Source organism: Ursus maritimus, unplaced genomic scaffold (genome assembly GCF_017311325.1).
Source record: "Ursus maritimus isolate PB19 unplaced genomic scaffold, ASM1731132v1 scaffold_2, whole genome shotgun sequence".
NCBI classification, from domain to species: Eukaryota; Metazoa; Chordata; class Mammalia; order Carnivora; family Ursidae; genus Ursus; species Ursus maritimus.
In genome coordinates, this window is record NW_024424452.1 from 39,960,466 (window position 1) to 39,980,715 (window position 20,250).

At 54.7% G+C, this 20,250-nt stretch overlaps 1 protein-coding gene across 1 annotated transcript; it reads right to left on the bottom strand.

Annotated features, from left to right (window-relative positions):
* Positions 1-1,792: 1,792 nt before the first annotated feature.
* On the bottom strand, positions 1,793-17,588 carry SHE (Src homology 2 domain containing E). The gene is made up of 6 exons (XM_040634470.1): positions 16,164-17,588; positions 13,497-13,623; positions 5,323-5,607; positions 4,182-4,338; positions 3,633-3,752; positions 1,793-2,372 (listed from the first exon to the last, which is right to left on the bottom strand). Exons 1-6 carry the CDS (start codon positions 17,586-17,588, stop codon positions 2,186-2,188), a joined length of 2,301 nt encoding a protein of 766 aa, XP_040490404.1. The 3' UTR covers positions 1,793-2,185.
* Positions 17,589-20,250: the final 2,662 nt, after the last annotated feature.

Here is a 20,250-nt window from a genome sequence, read left to right on the forward strand (position 1 = left end):
AAGCCCAAGCACTCGGAGCTCAGAGAGGAAAGGTGTCACGGGTTCGGATGAGCTGGCCCAGGAGGCCCCGCCAGGAAGCCATGAGGGACGCCCACGAGGGACACCTGGCGGCCTGTTTTCCGAGCACAGGGAGACTGCTGCTGGTGAAGCCCCTGTTTTGTCATCGGCTCGTAGCCTTAGGAAGAAAACAGCAGCTCAGCCCCTTCTGATCTACCGCGTGTCGTCTTCTTACCACCTGCCGCACGGTGTGAGGGAGCTGGGCCATATCCTAACTCCACTTTGAGCTACACAAAGAAAATGACGTAACTGTCACGGAAAAACGGTGCAGGGAAAGCACAATACTGAGCATACGGCACAAGCTAATTACACACCTAGAGCAGCGGGCCTGCTTTCAAGGCTGTTTCATCACACATGCGTCACAGCTGTGGGCACGGCCAAACACCACCCAGCGCGCTCGGAAAAACTTTACGAAGCTTCTGAGCATTTAAGATTAACTGCTATACTTTGTAGAATAAGTTTAAGTAAAAAAGAAGGTTTCACTTCTAGAATGTTGGACTAAAAATAAGTTTAATAAATGAATTATTCATATATGGAAGATAATAAATATTTGTTGAATGGAATTGGAACTATAGATGCTAAATTAAAAAAAAATCTTGTACTAAAGATGTGACACATGAACCAATACACATTTAAAAAATTCTATCAGTATTTAAAAAACAGACATTCTATTAATACAATCATCAAGATTCAGTAAGAAAAGGTTCCTCTCACATTTTTTAAATCAAAGATCACACGACCCTCTGGCTACAACCTTCACTGGATAAAGAAGCAAGTATTTACCAACTTCTAAATCCTAATAGTAGAATGGTAACTAGTAACTAGAAAGATATGCTTTCCTAAAAATTAACCAAATCAACCTTTCTCGTGTATGTAAAAGAAGTTACAAAAGTGAACTTTTCATTGATGTATCTGGACCAGCCCTGGGAGCCCCCCCGCAAACCCAGAGGACAGACGCGGCTGCTCGGGTGTGACTGTCGGCCACTCACGGGGGCTCCCGACGGAATGCCATTCTCACGCGTTTTTATTTATTTATTTTCACAGTGAGTAACCTGGCAACTGAAGTCCACAATAAACCATAAAGATAGCAAGACTATGAGTATTAATTTAATTTCTTAAGCACTAGTAGTTGGAGAAGCTTCAGTCTTTTCAGATAGTTTTGTGCAGGGAGCACTGGTCTCTGCGGAGCACAAGAGACTGCAGGTTTGAGACCCAGTTCAAGCCGTCATCTCCGAGGGGAGAGATAGATATATTTAGAATTTACCCCGAAAATACAAAGCAAACCTAACTGGGGGACACAAATTAAAAATCGTTCCCTAACAACAATGCCCAAAGGTGAAACCAAACGTGTCAGAAGTCCTGCAGAATTATCCAAGAGCACGGCTGTGGAGCTTTGCACATTTTTCAGATTTTTAAAAAATCAGAAATGAAATTGTGATTGTACTCTATAAATCAGAACTATAGTGATGTCGATGCTTAACCTATATTGCCAATTCTTAAGTCAGCCCATCATCCTTCCTACTTATGTTTATATTAAAGATGATGAAAAAGTCCACAGAGGTTGAGAAAACACGAACTTTCCTAGAAGGCTGACCCACAAAATAATCTCGGCGGAGTCGTGCATTTTCACGGAGTCCAGAGCTGAGCCAGGACACTCTGTCCAAGTCACCCGTATCCACGTGTTTTCCGCTCTTCGTCCTTTTCCCCAAGACGGGGTCCGCGGTACACGCTCTCCACACGATCATTCTTTATTGCCTCACAGAAAAGCCAGCCGCATTGCTGCTGATTTGCTTAGAGACCGGGTATTCCAGGTCACGACTGGCACATTTTTGGAAAACCTTGGTATTCCTGGACTCCTGACTCACCTTTCCTGAGAGTCACCCACAAACAGAACACCCACTGCAGAGTGAAGCAGCTGATAAATTATGATTTCTTATCGTAGAAAAGCAACAGGTCAGTAACCAAGTGTCGCGGAATGGGTGTCAGGCCAAAGACTCTGCCTGCTGCAGGGAGAGTCCCACTTCCCACCGATTCCCGTGGAGCGGTCCAGCCCTGTGCCCGGTGCTGGTCGGGGGCTGACGCCCTGCTCGGGAGGACGGGCCTGGCCAGGGCTTTCGCCGGCTGGAGCTTAGTGCCCCTTGCTGTGCACGGGGTAGAGTAAGGTCATGTGTTCCGCCCCCTTGAAGGGCAGCTTCTCGTTGGAATAGTAGTGTACCAGCTCGGGGATGCTGTCGAAGACCGCGCTCGTCTGATTCAGCGTGTACTTGTTGTCCTTGGTCTGGGCCACTATGATGTGGACACACCCCTGACTCGTCCTGAAACAGAACAAGATTGAGGAGGACACACGAATGAGTGAGCAGGGGTCCCTGCCTACCGACAGCAATGCCAGCCAGGGTCCCAGGCAGACAGGTTCTCACCCACCCCTGCAACTGCTACAAACTCGAGCAGAAATGCACTCTGCTCTCCTGGGGGCTATCAGAGGCTTCGAGGCCCTTGGCTCAACGTGGGTCATCCTTGGGTTGTCTGTCCTTAAAACACACAAATCATCAGGGACCGGACCAACAAGAAAAACAGAAAAAAAAAGCCCGATCTCCCGTCTCCCAAATCACCAAACGGCTTACGCCTGAGCGTGAGATCACTGGGGTGAGGTTTAAACTCCGCCTCCTCGTCACGGGACAAGGACATATGTAAGGTTTCCTCCTCCTTTCCTCCCCCAAAATATATTAATAATAATAATAATAATACCCCCTGTTTCCTCCTTCCTCCCTTCCCACCCCCCAAACTGGAAGGACTGCTCCTGGTTGAGTATAGTGACAGCCGGCAGCACAGGCTGGAGATGGAACCCACGAGCCCCGCGGCGGGAACGCGGCACAGCTACCCCTGGCATTGTGTGTCTGCTGGCCGCCCCACTCTCCAGCCATGTTGCTCCGACACCCGCAGCCTCTCTCCCCTCCAGCCTGATTGTTTCAGCGGCAGGGGCTCAGCTTCCTCAGGAAGGAAACGCTGTTAGGGCTCGGACAATGACCCTCCCCACAGCACCGCCGAATGCGGAACAGCAAGAATTTCCATGATCCAAGCTCCACCAGGCCCACCAGGCGAACACGAGTGTGTGGTACGACCAGGCCGGGGAGTAACAGCAAGCAGCGCTTCCTCCTTCCCCAGAAGAATCTGGTACCAAACTGCAGTTGGCATTTTGACATCAGGGGATCTCATTTATTAAAGTCCGAAGCACTGGGGAGTAAAAGAACCACCGAACTGTCCCTTTGGAAATTCTCCTTTTTGTCAGGGATGGTTTCTCTGCTCGACCTCGTGGAGGGCCTACGTTAGGTCAGGTCACGGACGGCACAAGTCGAGTCACGCGTGACGAGAGAGGCCCTCACGGGGCATCTACCCGGTACCGACTCTGCATTCGGATCCAAGCATTTCACATCCTACGGTCTGAGCAAACGCCCCCTATTTTCTGGCAATACGTACACCCTGCGAACCACCTCAGATGAGATCTTTTCTGACCAGCGCCCCGCCCGCGATGGGAAAGGCCGGCGCCCCCGGGGGGGCCACGCAGCTCTGCTACTCACTTCAGTGCAATGGAGTACTTGCTGTTCCCCGACTCGCTATTTCGAACCAGATAACCAGCTTCTCTGCAGGGCTGGAGTCGGCTCTCGGCCTCTGCGCGGGTGATGGCACCGTGATACCAACTGTAAAGGGGGGGTACCAACATCAGAATACAAATCCAGGCGGGGCCCCACTCCATAAGGGGTTCTTTGTAACGCGCTTCTCTTGGAAGGTCAGTGGCCTGATGTGGACCCTACGTCATGCTCAGAAGAGACGAAATACAGATTTGGGTAATCCTGGATCACCAAACCCATCAGTCATACGACAGCGAGTTAACAGGGCTAGTGGGTTAGAAGTTTCCAGCCGCTGCAGGAGAATGAAATGTGAAGTCAGGCTCGTGGCACGCAGCGCACTTTCTTGTCTGCACAATGCAATGCGCTTTGAAAATAGGTTTTCGTTACTAAGTGCCACCCAGACAGAGTTCCTGGACGAAGTAATCATGTAACGGGCGAGCCCCCCCTCACCAGGCTCCTAGCCCTTGTGTGCTCCGCGGGGATGAGGGCCAGACTCACGGCTGCCTCCCCAGCGGCAGGGCTCGGTCCACCTTCTCCCCGTCGCCGTGGTCCGGGGCGGCCGGCTTCAAGATCTTCTGCGTCCAGCTCTTCTGCCGCTGGTGCTGCTTCCCCACGTCCTCCTTGACGGAAGGCCGCTCGGAGCCTTCAAACTGAACTGGAAAGAAGGCTCATCTAACACGGAGCCCACAGGGGCGACCCCTGGGGGCTTCAGACACAACGACCTGCTCACCTGCTCGCCGGCCTCAGCCTGGGAAGGAAGCCCCTTCACCACAGCTAAAAGGCCTGCAAACGACCGGCTGGCGGATGGCACCGCGAGGGTCCCCGACCACCACGCTCCTGGGACTCAGAGCGCGAGGGGGCCTCGAGGGCACGTGTTCCGTGTACTTCTAAGAATTTTAGTTTTAGTATATTTAGAATAAAAGAGGCAAGAACGTATCATTGTATGAAACCAAATAAGCAGTTTTGACTAGGAAATAATAAAACAGGGAAATGCAGTTGGAAACTAACTACTGAGCAGTAAACACCATGGCATCTGGACTGGACAGAACATGGACATTCCAGAGCCACACACGGCTCGGCGTCCGGACAGCAGGTGCCGACACAGGGCTGTGGAAACCAAAATGGACTCAGATGTTCGCTGTCACGTGCCTCACCCTCTCCACCCACGGCCCACACAGCTTGCTCTGCTGCTGGAGGGAAAAGACATCCCCGACTTTCTGAAATCGAAGAAAAAGAAGGTTATGGGTTCGGCCAGGCAGAAAAACTGTCCTGGGAGAAGCGAAAGGAAGAGCGCCTGTCCCATCTGCTGCCCCTCCTGTTACTCTCACACTTAAAGAACGGATTCCTGGAGGAGGGTTACTGACAGAAACAAACAGCCAGCTTGCTCCACCAGGCCTCCCGAACACCTCTGTCTACACTGCATTGGACCCGATACTGCCACCGGATGAGCAGGAATCTCAACGGGTGGAGGAGCAGCACCGAGCAGACGTAGTCAAAACTGCTCCCAGTCCGTAGGTCGAGCGGCTGGGAAGCAAGGTGGTGACCGGACTGGGATTTTTAAGCGGCGCGATCTCGAGGCCTCAGCCTGGGCTCCACGCACGTGAGGTCCCGGGGACGTGCCCCGCGGGCCAGGCCTCACCTGACAGTGCCCGGGCAATCTGCTCCTTCTTCCACTCCCAGGGCTGCTCGTACTCGGCCGCCGGCCTCTCATCCTCCGCGGGCAGCCGTGCCCTCCGATCGGAGGCCCCGTCCGCAGGCTCGTAGGGCGTGTCATACAGCTGCGGAGGCTTCCCCAGGAGGTCCTTGGAGCTCCGTCTCTTGGCCAACGTCTCTGTCTTTGTGATGTTCTCGCCTGGCTCACAGGGACCGTCGAGCAGGTGGAGAGCCTTCACCAGGGGATCCTTAGAGCCTCGGCGTCGGATTTCTGAAAGACACACCGGAGACAAAACCTTGACAGAAGCGTGCTGCGGAAGCCCCTAACGAACTGGTGACTCCGTGCCGCAGGTCGGCCGGCCAGCCCGACGAGCAGCGAGCACCTTGGGACACTTTCCACGGTTTGTGGAAAGCCACGTGGCCACAGGCAACCTGCTCCCCAGCCCCGGGCCCCACCTGTGCCTGGAGCGCGGTTCACCTGCAGGGTTTCTACGTCTTGTTGGAAGGCCGAGACCACAGTACACTCACAGGGGTCGACGGACCGTCCACTATATGCCCAGCGCCGGGCTGCATACACCGGGGGGAGGTAGCTACGTACGCTGGACACAGTTCTGCACTTCTGGGCAGTTTCCAAATAGAGGAAGCCAGACACATTCCCAAATGATACCGCAGGCTGATAGCTGCGGCATAAATGACAACAGCCAACGCCCTCGACGGTGCCTCTGTGAGCCTCACGACGGCCCTGCAAGGTGGGTACTGTTGCTTCCCTAATTTCACAGAAGCGAAGCCTGAGGCACAAAGTTGGAGGAAGCCGTCCTCACCCAAACGTGGCAGAGCCTGGATGCAGGAGCAGGAAGCTGGGCTCCTGAAGCCACGCTCTCCGTGGCCGCACTTGGATGGACTCCAAGTGGAAGAGAAATGGAAGACGGGTTCGCGCTGATAGAGAAGGTCACTTCCAGGGGAAGAAGCTGCGTGAGTGCAGATACGGAGCGGGGACCGCAGAGGGCCTGTTCCCACAGGGGGAGTGAGAGGTAAATTCAGGGGCCGGAGGCCAGGAGGGGAGACGGGGTGGGGAGCTGCAGAGCGGGCCCGCCAGGCCCCAAACATGCGTTTCAAAGGCAAGGACACACTGTTCAGACTGTTCGCAGGCGACCCATCGTCTGTGCTCTAACACTTGTGTTTCACTGGAAGTTAAGGATGCGAAAGCCAACAGCCAGCAGCTAAGCAGCCCCAGTGGGAAGGAGCCCGCAGTGCCTGCGACCGACCAGCTTGGGGTCCAGAGGCCTTGGCAGGGGCGTCTAGACAGTGCAGAGCACGCCATCGTTCTTCTAAACGCCCGCCGGGAAGCCTTCCCGCCCCCTGCACAGTCAAGAACCTTCTATGCACGAGCGTCTCAGGGCACCACTTCAGCCGTGAGCTCTCCTATGTCTACGTACAAAGCGCGAGCGGCTCCGCACCTGGGACACCTGCCACGGCCAGACCACCTTCCTCCTCCAATTCTCTTCACGCCACCCTGCCCCATCCCCCTCAAAACCCACTTCTCGACTCCAACCAGATGGAACTGCTGATGTTCTCTGCACGTGCGGCCGTGCCCTGTGTCCTGGGGACCCCGCTGTGGAAGTCTCACCCCGCGTCTCCTCCTCTCTCCGGCCCACCTCCCCGCCACCACGGCCACACGTCCCCGCCGCTCCAGGCCTGCCCTCCTCCCGGCCTCTCTGTTGCCGGGTCTGCACTCCCAGCGCTGGGGAGACTGCCGGGCAGGGACCGTCATGTCTGAGCTTCGGAGGGCACACAGTCGGGCTAAGGGCTGACTGGATGGCTGGTGGGAGAGGGAGGGGAGGAGCCCCCGGCAGTGTGGACGTGGGGCTCAGAGAGATGACGCTCCCAGGTGCACCTCACAGGGCTACTCACACGTGAAGGAAGGCTGCTAGTCCGTGAAATCGGAAGCAACCAGCAGAGAAAAGGAGAGGGTCAAAGGCAGAGCGGGGGCTGCTTCAGCTCTGGGCGGGTGTAGGAGGAGGTGCCGGCAAAGACGTGGAGGGGTGGCCAGGTGAGCAGGGGAGGGTCGGGAGAGCACAATGCCGGTAACTTAAAATAGCACGAAGACACTCGGGAGTAGAGTTACTGACTTCAGTCATGAGGAGGGGGCAATAGATGAACATTTAAGGGAAAGGAGGAAAATCAGGACACGAAACTCAAAAGGGTGACACTGGTTTCAGGATTAGGTTCTAATCCTGGATGGGCCCCTGACCGTCGCCGGCTCCAGCCCTACAGCCTGCATCAAGCGTCAGGGACCCCCGATGCCCGCTCCCCTCACCAGGGGCCCCAATAAAGCTGGTCTGGGGCACGGAGTTCTCGTGGGAAGTGAAGCCTGAGAAGCACTTGCACACTCGCCGGTCCCCAGAGCCCCCGTCTGAGCTCCTCCTGCCCTCCATAGCCATCCCGTCATTGCTAGTTCCCGGGCAAGGAGAGGGCTTCTCCCTGGGCCTGAACGCCCACATGGACATGTGGGAGCTCCCGTCCCCGGGTCAGGACGGTGCCCGGGGCTGTGTGAGGGCCTGCAGGGAGCTGGGGCAGGACCCAGGGCTGCCTGTCCGTCCACACCTCTCGACTTTCCACCCTGTGCCTCCCTCACGCTATTCCAGACAAGTCATGGGGAATGAGAAACACACCGTGCTCCTGGCTCGGGAAGATCGGCTGGGATTTCTTAACAGGAATGTTTCTGCAGGGCTAAGAAAAAGGAACAAGAAAACACCACAGAATTCAAAGGGTGAACTCAGAAATTGTAAGTTTCTGAGCAAAACCTAAGTTTGCCCTCAGTTTGGACGGCCTGGCGCAGGCGGGGGTCACCTTTCCCGTGGTGCTCCCTTCAACTCCGTCCCAGCCGACTTGAAAGGACGGTGGATTCCAACCTTAAGACACAGGAGTCCTGCTCACAAGGAATTGTCAACATTTGTGCTGAAACGCCGTACAGTAATTAGGATCTTGGGTGCTTAGCACACGTTTGCGTGAGGTGAGGCGCTGCCCCCCTGTCCTTGGGACGGCTGTGCGCCCGCGGCGGGAGAGGCCCGGGGAAGCACGCAGGCAGCAGAGCTCCTCCCCGGGATGGCCCTGGGCTGGGCAGAATCTGCAAAGTATCACCTTTAAAACAATGTTTAATTAGGGGAAACCAGGGCTTGAGCGCGGGCCCCCCGCCCTTGGAGGGAGTAGCCTTCCACCCCAGCACCTGGCGCCCCCAACCCGCGGCACCATAGAAACAGAAACAATCGCGGCCTGCGGGCCGACCTTCCTGGGGGAGAATAGCCCCTGACGTGCAGAGCCGGCTCCGGGAGGAAACGGCCCGAGGAGGAGGAAACGGCGAGAGGAAGCTACGCCCCGGCTCTGCCGACAGAGGCCATTTACTGCGGCCACAACAGAACGCGGCGGCTGGTAGATAAACAGCAACCGCCAGGCCGACCTGAGCCCACACAAGACGGAGCCCGTCCTTCACTAAGACGGCTGTAGCTGGCAATTACGGTTCCTCTACGCTTGTCTGGAACTTTCTTTGAAAACACAACTCTCTCTGGAGTGTCTAAATAATGACTAGATGCGTTGGACACGTGTGCACAAGGCGTGTCACACCTGCATCTCCGCACGCACGCAGGGCGTGTCACACTGCCACCTCCACACGCGCACGGGGCGTGTCACACCGCCACCTCCACGCGCGCATGGGGCGTGTCACACCTGCATCTCCACACGCACACGGGGCGTGTCACACCGCCACCTCCACACGCGCACGGGGCGTGTCACACCGGCATCTCGGAGAAGCCGTGCGATGCAGTGAGAAACGTGTGTTCCGTTTTCACAGGTGAATAAACCGAGGCCGTGCGCGGCCAGGGGAGCCGTTTACCGCCGGCTCCCGCCCTGCCTCGACACCCCGGAGTTCCCGCAGAATGCTGACCCCATTTCCCATGCATCTCGCAGCGCTTGCAAGCGGTAACTGACAGACTTGTAGGCTGTTTCTCCCTCAGAATCAGAAAAGGGCTGTTTCTTGTCACATCTTTTATTCCAACTCTCACTTTTGATTTAAAACGACAAATAGGGGCGCCTGGGTGGCTCTGTCAGTTAAGCGACTGACTCTTGATGTCTGGTTCAGGTCATGATCTTGGCTCAGGTGCTCTCGGGGTCGTGAGATCAAGCCCTGTGTCAGGCTCCAAGCTCGGCGGGGAGTCTGCTTGAGATTCTCTCTCCCTCTGCCCCTCCCCCAGCTCTCTCTAAAAAACAAATAAATAAAATGACTTGCATATTTTCTTATCAAAACTAAATATCTGAATAAAAGCAGTTATAATTCAGGAGCCCTGAAATTTAAGTTTTACAAGGGAAGTATAGACAAATTAGATAAATCAAAAAGCATTCTATATTTTTTTCCTTAATGGATTTTTTTTTTAAAGATTCTATTTATTTATTTGACAGAGACAGGCAGCAAGAGAGGGAACAGAAGCAAGGGGAGTGGGAGAGGAAGAAGCAGGCTCCCAGTGGAGGAGCCTGATGTGGGGCTCGATCCCAGAACGCTGGGATCACGCCCTGAGCCCAAGGCAGACGCTTAACGACTGCACCACCCAGGCGCCCCTCCTTAATGGATTTTTAAATGGACCCCCAACACGGAGGTTCTCCTTTAGATTTGACTATTTGAACAAGCCAGCAAAACCATTTGTAGGCAAATATAAGACTGAAAACCACCTGAGACAGGATACGGGTGAGTAAAAGCGGACCCGGAGGACCCGGTGCCTCTGCTGTCCATGCGGACATGGCGTGGAATGGTTCCGAACCTGGGCGCCCTCACTGCAGACCAGGCACGTCTGCCACCCCTGCACAGGCCTGCAGGGTTGAGGCAGGTGGCTGGTAAGCCTGGTGTCAACTGACAGGATGCCAGCTTTGGAAGCAGCTCTGCCACTGAATGACGCGGTCTCAGGACGGCTGAAGACCCTGCCCGTGGAGCTCGTCACGCTAAACTACGGAGACTTTCTGCTAAGGGTTGAGCTAAAATGTTCTGCCACTTTAGCAGGAACGACAGAGAGGTTTACAGTAATACTGCCTTGTATTCATAATCCTGTCTTTTTATGAACAATCCTTTGGGTAAATCTAAGGCGGAATTTATTTGTAAACTTAAAATTCTTAGCTTTCAAAGTTAAGAGCAAAGTTTTGCGGGGATCCAGGGAGCCTGGGTCCCACAGTGATTGGGCCACAGGAAAGAGATAAATGCCTTTTCTGGTTCTTGCTCTGTTCACTGGTGCAGACGGTGATTCCTACCCTGTCCTTCACGGCACTCACTGCACTTTTCCAGGACACAGTTTCTTGTCTGTTGGTGTTAGGTCTGTTTGCCTCTTGGGTTGTAAGGTTGGTCCGTGAGCACAGGGGTCATGTGCGTCTCGTTTCCTGGATGCCCAGCGCCCAGCGCAGGGCCTGGTTCACGGTAAATAAATGCCTAAGAAGCATCTGTGGGATGTTGTAAACGCACATCACGAACAGTGCTGGATCCGGTGGGCCACCCCCACTGCGCGGGCGCCCGCGAGGCAGGACGGGGCTGGCGTTCCCTAGAGCCTCTCCATCTCCTAGAAAATGCTGAAACTAAAGAAAAATCCCTAATGTTTTTAAGAAATAAACATTTCTGAAATGGGACATGGCCACCAAGCATACAAGGAGCAAACTGAACAAAAAAAGTGGAACGTTTAAAAAAAACAAAAACAAAAACAAAAACAAAAAAACCCCAGCAGCAAATCTTTTATTTCCAGCTTCTGATAAACTCCCTTCCTGTTATTCTATCCAGCCACGGGCGCGCGGGGAGAGCTAGAGCTGTATTCTCTGCACTGATTGAGAAGGTACTTTTTGATATGAGACTTTAAAATTCATGGATTTTCTTAAGACAAAATATGCTAGCAATTTTTTAAAAGTTAGTAATTTAAATGTTGAATAAATTTGAATTTATTCCCCAATTGAATACCTTAATCTTATATTCCTTTTTTTAAAAAAGATTTTTTATTTATTTACTTGACAGAGAGACAGCAAGAGAGGGAACACAGGCAGGGGGAGTGGGAGAGGGAGAAGCAGGCTCCCAGCAGAGCAGGGAGCCTGACGTGGGGCTCGATCTCAGAACGCTGGGATCACACCCTGAGCCGAAGGCAGACGCTTAACGACTGAGACACCCAGGCGCCCCGAATCTTATATTCCTAAACAAATGTTTTCACATAAGGTGTAAACACAGGCTGGCACTTAATAACTGCTCTAATATTAAGCACCATTGTTATCATCACATTTATTTCGTATCAGACGATTCTGATTTTTCAGTACAACCTTGTTTGTGGGTCTGGGTGGAAAGATGCCTTACTTATGTATAAAGGGCTTTTGCATCCTTCGTTTCAAATGTGTCCAGAGACAACTTGGTGTAGGAAACAGGCTACCCAATCTGGAGTGGGGAAATCTCGGTTCTACTTTCCGCTTTGCTTCTTAAAAGCTCTACGAGCATAGGCAAGTAAGAATCTCTCTGATTTTGTACCAAAGCGAGAGGACTGGAGTCCAGGAGCACACAGAGTCTTGTGGGCATTAAATGGGGGGTAAAAAGCAGGGCCTTCCCCCCCCATTATCATGTGGCCCCACAAATAAACAGCTGGACAGTGTAGATAAATTACTCATGCCGGTTAATGAGAAAAAGAAGAATAAAAACCAAAGGACAAAAGAAAGATAAGTCAAAATTATCTTTTTCTTTAAAAGAATATCTTTTTTTTTTTTTTTTAAATATCTTTTCCCTCAATTTTATGTAAAAGTAAATCTTTTCCCCTATTCCTTTCAGGCCTCTGATATTTTTTAAAATTCTGACTAAGTTCATTTTCACTTCCTTTCATTCACAGATTTCATTAGAGGTCACAGTCCAGTGACCTTCAGGGTCACAGCCTGGCCAGGGTACACCCTCCCCAGCGCGCAGCCTTATCTCTGTAAGCAGGGAAGCAGGACACGGCGCCCCTTTCCTGCGGTAGCTCATTTTCATTCTGAAGCCTGTCCTGACCCTTCCAGGATGCTGAGTCCCCTGTGCTCACCTCCTCTGAGACCAGGTCTGCAAAGCCCGCGCCTGACAGCTTTTCAGTCTGTTTCCAAACAGGGGAGACAGTCTGGAATGTGTGGCCAACGAGTCCTTCCCCAGGCATGAAACACTCAGCATGCCAGGGGTCAGCACTCAGAAAGGCGTTTTTTCATTATGGATTAAAGAACATTTTTTAAAATTGGGTGAATAAATTATTGACTCTAAATTTCACAAATAAATCTAACTTAGTTCACGTTATTTTTAAGTACCATTTATACAAACTTAAGAGAATTATGACTAAAAGGGAAGAGTTTGACACTAAAAATGATAAGTGATTGTGGGGTGCCCGGGTGGCTCAGTCAGTTAAGTGTCTGCCTTCAGCTCCGGTCATGGTCCCAGGGTCCTGGGATCGAGTCCCGCATCGGGCTCCTTGCTCAGCAGGGAGTCTGCTTCTCCCTCTGCCTGCTGCTTCCCCTGCTTGCGCACTCTCTCTCTCTCTGACAAATAAAAAAATAAAATCATAAAAAAAACATGATAGGTGATTGCTTTGCTCAAGTTGGAACTGTTCCAACTTGAAAGGTCACGAGATCAGTTGACTCTGGTGTGAGGCTTGCATCGCATGGCCGGCTCATGCCATGAATCTCATTGGTTTTTCTGCTCCAGTATCATAGAGCTCGTTGGGAAATCTATCTCCCACCATAACACGGAGGGTCACGTCACGTGCGCATCTGCTAACCGCGTGAAGTCCCCTGGTAGAGATTCACAGCTCCCATCATGAGTGTCAAAGATTCCAAAGCAGCCAAGACATGCACATACACACTCCTGACACTGAAGGTCACGCTCTGAGCACGTCTGCAAACTCACAAGTGTCATTTTGCACAGAATTAGGAAAACTTTAAAGACCCTGCAAATTCTAACACTGAAGGATACAAAACCAGAAAGGAAATTAACTAGATATTTTGACCTAACTTCCGGGTCTGATTTCTGTTTCTTCCAGTCAGTAAGGTCTGATTAAACCACGTCCTCTCTCTTCCCCACATACCCCGGTCGGTCCCTCTCACCGCCGGTGCGCGAGACTCCGCCCCCACGGGCACCTGCTCACACACCTGTTATCATTTGCTGCGCGTCGTAGGGCTCCATGTAGCCGTCATTCTCCCCTGCTCTCTCTGCGTCCCTTTGACCTTTCGTCCTTTTGGCATCGTAAGGGTCGGCGTAGTCTTCTAAAATGATGACCTTGAAAGAACCAGAGAGGAGAGCTGCCAGGGTTATCACATTCCAGGATGGCCATGGTATCAGCTACTAGGACCTGGGGGCTCAAAGGCGAGCTCTCCAGCCAGTTTTGAAGGGCGCTCTCATTGGATCAGGTTATTAGCCATGTTTCAAGGGGACAGACGTGATTTATCTTGGCGGTCTAACTGGCAACAATTCACCCACACTCTGGCTCGTGTCCCAGCATCTCTTCATGCCTGCGCTCTCCCCAAGCAGGAGTGCACTTGGGGGTGGCAGTGTGACAGGGCTGGGTGGTAGGCGTGGGGGGTTGGTCACGGTAAAGAAGAATGAACAGAACTGGTCTAGCACCTTCCCTGGAGTGTTGGTCTTTTCAGTGCCAACCTGGTGGGTAACACACAGAAGTCCGCTGGTCCCCCAGCGATCACTGGGCATCTGCCAGCACTGGCCTGACACCGCGAGGGACTCACAATGACACCAAAGCTGCTTCTGGTCCTCAAGGGGTAACACCTCTGAAGGGACAGGCTTCATAGTAAGTCTAAGAAACAGAACCGACCAGTCCTGGAGGAGTTCTAGGTTCAGTAATTCACAGGCGGATGGAGCCTCCCAGGCCACAGTCAGAGTTGTGGCGGGTGTTTATGGCAGAAAGCATCTAATCTTCCAAAAACAGAAAGGTGCCCGGAAAGGTGGTGTGTGTGATCAGTTCTACTCTGTAGCTGCCGGGTGCCGGCGCCGGTGCTGGTCAGGGACCCTGAGCTTGACAGGCTCTTCTCAGGGAGGAACAGTTTTGTGAGAATTGTACGGGGCGGGGGAGCCCAGCACTTGGCGGATAGCAGTATGGCTCCAACAACGCACAGCTGGGAGAGTATCAACTCCTCACTCCAGGGGAGAGAAAGACAGGAATCAGAACCGGAGGGCAAAGAAAGGCCAGTCAGAATCAAGGGAGGAAGCCCCAGGTCCTGCTACACTCTCCAAAGAGCTCCCGGTTCAGAGGCACAGGGAGACATGGGGGTGCAGCCTGCCTGGGAGCAGACGGCCTGAGACATGGCGGCCATCTACAGGTGATGCCCTGGCAGCCACTGCAGAGCACCCCCAGCTCGGTCCTCCTCACTGCCCGCGACGGGGGCTGCCCACGGGGGCCGCGGTCCCCGGACGGAGAGGGACTTGAGGCCGGCATTCAGCCCTGGGCTGCGAGGTGCTTAGATCTGCTCAGATGGAGCCCAACAGTCAGGGGGACCACTGGCTAATATCTGGGTGAGCGGGTTCTGCTGTCTCTCCACCTGCCCCACCCCGGGGCCAGCACGCACAGGCATCCTGTCAATACCTGCGGGAAGGAGGAGTGGAGGACGACAGATGGGCCAGTGCAGACACACACGGTAGGCGCCGCGGACCCCTGATGACACCCAGGGAGGCAGCGCGTCCGCAGCCTGGGCAAGAGAAAGCTGAAGTGCCCACGACAGGAAGTGACAGCCTCGGCTGGGGTCTGCAAGCGCCGTCCGAGCTCTTCTCTCCCTTTTTTCACCCAGAAGAGTGAGTTTTAGAAACAAGCAAACAGGGGCGCCTGGGTGGCTCAGTGGGTGAAGCGTCTGCCTTTGGTTCAGGTCATGATCTCAGGGTCCTGGGATTGCGCCCCGCGTCAGGCTCCCTGCTCAGCGGGCAGTTGGCTTCCTCTTCTCCCTCTGTCTCTGCCGCTCCCCCCCACTCGCAATGTCTCTCTCTCTCAAACGAATAAATAAAACCCCTAAAACAACAACAACAACAACAAAAAACCACCAAGCAAACAAAACCCCAATCATCTCTGTAAGGTTGGAGTGGGTCTCCTCACAGGGTCAGGTTCCTTTTCTGAACTGCCTGGCACTGGACGGAACCCAGAAAACCTCTGGGGCGTAAGAAGCAGGAAACACCTTCTCTCCTGATCTGTGATTTCCTTAAGGGCACTTCCTTGTCCCCTTCCGTACCCTCTGCAGCCCATGGAGCCCTGGGCGCCTTCTCCTTGTGCTGCTGCCCAACAGACGCTCACGGATGGAATTGGGGCTGCTCGTGCAGCCGAGAGAGCGAGAGAGAGAGAGAGAGAGAGAGGCCATCTGCCAGGGCGACTGCCTGAGTTCCCACACCAGCACACGAGCGGCTAGGTGTGTGCCGTCCCCCCAATCCCTGGAGCTCGGAAATCCACGCTTTTCCTTCTGCTCCAGAGGCATAGATGTATACAGAGATCTGGCTTTGCAGTCCCCCTGGATTTCAAAATTAAACCGCATTTAGAAGGAGGTCAGATTGAACAGAGCAGGAATAGCTCCCTCAGTTACTCTTCTAAACGGCTAACAAAATTGCATGGATGGTACCTTTCCGAAAAGCTCCCATCCTTCGAATGAGGGCTTTTCAAGATGAAAAAAACATGTAACGACGTGAAATGGTGGCTTAATTGTCACGGGATGTTGGAGGGACGCACAGGCTCGCCTTCCCTGAAGCATAAAGCGGCCCAGGGCTAAGCAGGTGCGCCCTGCTCGCCGACCGCTGCGGACAGGCGGCCCGGGGGGCTGCGTTCTTACCGTGTCGGGCTGCTTCCCCGTCTTGCCCTTGTCCAGCTCGGGGCCCAGCGATGCAGGGGAGGAGGACGCCGAGGAAGGGCAGCTGCTGCTGCTGCCGCTGCTGCCGCTGCTGCTGGCGCTCTTGACGCTCTTCTCCTGAGCGTCCACCTTGATGAGCCGGCTGATGTAGGTGCTGCAGCCCGCGCTCCTGGCCCCGCCCCGGTGCGGCTCGTCCTCGGCGGCCCGCGAGTTCTTGCGGCCCTTGCCCGCGGCGGCCTGGATCAGGCCCTGCAGGCTGTCCCGGGGCGGCCGGCTGTCCCTGGGGGCGCCGACGCCGGCCCTGCCGCTCCCCAGCTCCGCCGCCGAGTTCTTGCGGCCCTTGCCCGGCGTCGGCCCGGCGCCGCCCGCCTCCGAGTTCTTGCGCAGTCGGCCGCCGCCGCCACCGGGCCGGGCGCGCTCGGACGCCGTCTTCAGGTTCAGCGGGAACTCCTTGAACCACCGGGCCGCCATGGGGGGGGCCCGCGGGGCAGGCGGGCGAGGGGCGCGGCGCACACGCGAAGGGGCGCCAGGGGCCGCGGCCGCCTCATTCCCCGGGGCTGCTCCGCGTCCCCGGCCGGCCGGCGCGCAGCCCGGCGGGGTGGGGCCCGGGGCCGGGTTCTGCGGGGCGGCGGGCGCGGGGCGTCCCTGTTCGTCCCCCCCGAAGCGGGACGGCCCTGCCCACCCTCGCCGGGGAGACGCGGGACGGCGCCGCGACGGACCGGGGACCGACGGCGGGCCGCCCACCCTCGGCGCGCCCCTCCCTCGGCGGCTGGCGCCTCCCGCCCAGATCCGCCGGGGTCGGCGCCTCCGCCCGGGGCGCGCGGGGCGGGGGCGGGGGGGGGGTTGGGGGCGGAGACGAGCCGCCGCCGCACGTGCCGGCCCGGGGCCCCGGCGGGCGCGCAGCCGCCCGCACCCTCGCCGGGCGGCCCCCGCGCTTCGCCACCAGCCCAGCGCGCAGCGGAGGGTCTGACCGGGGGTGGGGGCTGCTGGAAGGGGCGCTCCCCGCCGCCCGTGCCGGCCCCCCCGTCGGCCCCGCCCCGCCCGCCGGCCGCGAGGAGGCGGAGCGCGCAGCCCGGGGCGCGGAGGCTCGGCGTGGCGGCGGCAGATGGGCGCGCCTGGCCGGGGCAGGTACGGCGCGGCGGTCCGCGGCCCCAGGCTGCGGGGCGAGGGGCGGTGGGACCCGGGCGCTGGGAGGCAGCTGTGGAAGCCGCACTCCGTTTCCACTCCGGGGGCGCAGGGCGCGCGGTTATCCCCGGGGCGGTCGCTTGCTCGCGTCCGCTGCGTCTGCGAAAGTTTTCTGGTGGGGTTGGTGGGTGGGAGCGGACAGCAGAGACTTAATCTCTGCCCAACTGGGGGCACTTTACCTTGGAAGAGGCCTCCGGAATCCCCCTCCCGTTGCGAAGCCATTACAGGTTTTTTTAGCTTAAAGAAATCTCAGCGCGCTGCGGAAGCTCCGGCCCTGCGTCCTAAACCCTCGCACACTAGCCGTGGGACTGGTGGGTCCGGGCCCCCGTCGGCTTCATCTGTGAGCCAGGCTCTGGGACATGGGTGGCAAAGGAAGGGCTCGCTTACAGCCGTTCTTGGAAATGTATCTGGACTTTGTCTTACAAAAGCTTTACTGAGATCCAATTTAGGCACCATCATTACCTGTTTTAAGTGTACAATTCAAAGGTATTTAGTATACTTAGGGTTCAGCCATCACAACCTAATTTTGGAACATTTCCACCACCCCAAAAGGAACCCTTGTGCTCATTAACGCCCCCCCAGCCACTAATCTAATTTCTGTCTCTACAACTTTGTCTGTTCTGGACTTTTCCTAGAAGTGGAACCATAGAGTCTGTGGCCTTTCGTGTCTGGCTTCTTTTCCTTAATACCATGTTGTTTTTGTTGTTGTTGTTTAAGATTTTATTCATTTGAGAGAGAGAGTGACAGCACAGAGTGGGGGGACAGAGGGAGAGGGAGAAGCAGACTCCCTGCTGGTCAGGGAGCCCAACTCCATCTCAGGACCCTGGGATCATGACCTGAGCCTAAGGCAGGTGCCCCAGAGGGACACAGTCTCAAGCCAACTGGGCACTGAGCTGGGATCCCCATCCTGGGCTCCCACGACCCGGAGGTCATGACCTGAGCCAAAGCCAACCAAGAGTCGGGCTCTTAGCTGCGCCACTTTTGAAGTGGTTTATTGTCTTCTTGTTATTGGGTTACATGAGTTCTTTGTATGTTCTTTGTCTTTTTGGAAACACCAATAGGGTACTACTGCAGACCAAGCAATAGAACGGAAGCTCCTGACTTTGAGGTTCTATGGTCTAGATTCAAACACAGGCTTCTCCGCATCTGAGCAGAGATGGCGAGATCTTGGACACGTTGCCAGGTCATCATCTCTGAGCTCCAAGGCTTCACCTGCACTATGAGAAGTATTGCCTAGCTCTTACAGTTTCCACGAGGACTAAATGAGACTGAGAATTCACAGCTCAGTGAGGTCTCGGGAGACCCTTAGAGGCGAAGCCTCAGGAGAACCTCAAAGGCATCTTTGAAAGATTTAGGGTGGGTCTTTGCTTGGGAGCTGTGAGTACCAGCCCTGTTCCAGCGCACAGACTTTTCCAGGGATTGCTAGGAAATTGGTCCTCACACCGCAGCCCCGATTCCGCCCGTGAACCTCTCTATTCATCCATACCCGTGTCTTTTGATCATCGCCTTAACGACTTGTAGGTCTGTTTCCAAGTGGTTGCTGCTAAGCGCTCCCTTCCTCCCACAGCTGGGAATGATTTAGAGGAATTACCATTTTCTTTCAAAATTTAATGTTTTAATTTATGTTTCTCCTAAAATTAAAAAAAATCCCTTTAAAATGACTCTGACAGCCTTTTTCTCTGTAGGAAAAGAACCAAGTCTTTAGTTACTGACCTGTTACCTCAATCTCTTTTATAGTCATAAGCAAATCATATAATGTCCTTGGGGTTTGCCTTTTCCATCTGTCAAATGGGAAATAACCCTCCACAAGGTCATAGGAACGCGCCTGTGAAATCCACAGAGAAACACATCGGCTGCTCTACAATGTGGCAGGTGCTTCGAGTGCTGTATCTCACACCCGTGGGACGTTTGCCATTGGTGTTTGGTCTCTGGGCTGGGCTCAGAGCTGCATCTGAGCCCAGAGGCTCGGGTTTGTGGGTCTGTGGGTCAGTGGGCCGGCTGGCTGCTGTGCACAGCAGAGTTGTGGTTTCAGAGCTGCCCACGGTGCCTGTGTTGGTTTTCCACTTGCTTCTGTAACCAGTTACCTCTTTTTTAGTGGTTTCAACAACACAAGTGGCATGTCTGTAGTTCTGAAGTCTGACACGGGTCTCGCTGGGTGAAAATTGAGGTGTCGGGAGGTTCCAGGGGAGACCCGTTTCCTTGCCTTGAAGCTTCCGGAGGGGCCAGCAACCGCACTTCTCAGCTGGCTTTGCTGTGATCTCGCTTCTGTAACTACACCTCTCCACTCTCCAGGGCCCCTGGGACTATGTTAGGCCCCTGGGACCATCTCTCTATTTTAAGATCAGCTGATAAGGAACTCGATGTCTGCTTGTCATGTGACCAAACATACCCATGGTGTGATACTGTGGTTTATAACAAGAAATATATATTTGGTCTTAGTCCCCTTCCTTAGTCCCCTTCCTGGCACAGAGCTCCTAAAACCCATGGAATTTCCTGTGATAAGACCCTGAAAGTGTCTTTTGTTATGCTAATGAGAGGGCAAGGAAGGCTGCTAGGTAACCTAAGGTTGGGGGCTGATTGCCAGGGACCCAACCCTGGGATTGGAGGCCCCCACACACCTCCAAGGAGGGGAGAGGGGCTGGAGGTAGAATTCATCACCAATGGCCAATGACTTAATCACTCATTCCTGTGTGATGAACCCTCCATAAAAACCCCAAAAGACAGGGTTCTGAGAGCCTCCTGTTGGTGAGCACGTGGAGATTTGGGGAGAGTGGTGCGCCTGGAGGGCTTGGAAGCTCGGTGCTCCTTTTCCCATGTGTTTACCCTCTGCATCTCTTCCAGCTGGCTGTTCCTGAGTTCTGTTCTTTCATAACAAACCGGCATG

Excerpts from the sequence above, each read along its gene's own strand:
- SHE (XM_040634470.1), bottom strand. The coding sequence starts at position 17,588 with ATGGCTTCGCAACGGGAGGGGGATTCCGGAGGCCTCTTCCAAGGTAAA. Across the intron at positions 13,624-16,163 it reads CGGGGAAGCAGCCCGACACG|GTCATCATTTTAGAAGACTA; the intron begins GTAAGAACGCAG and ends GGTTCTTTCAAG. Across the intron at positions 2,373-3,632 it reads AAGTACTCCATTGCACTGAA|GACGAGTCAGGGGTGTGTCC; the intron begins GTGAGTAGCAGA and ends GTTCTGTTTCAG.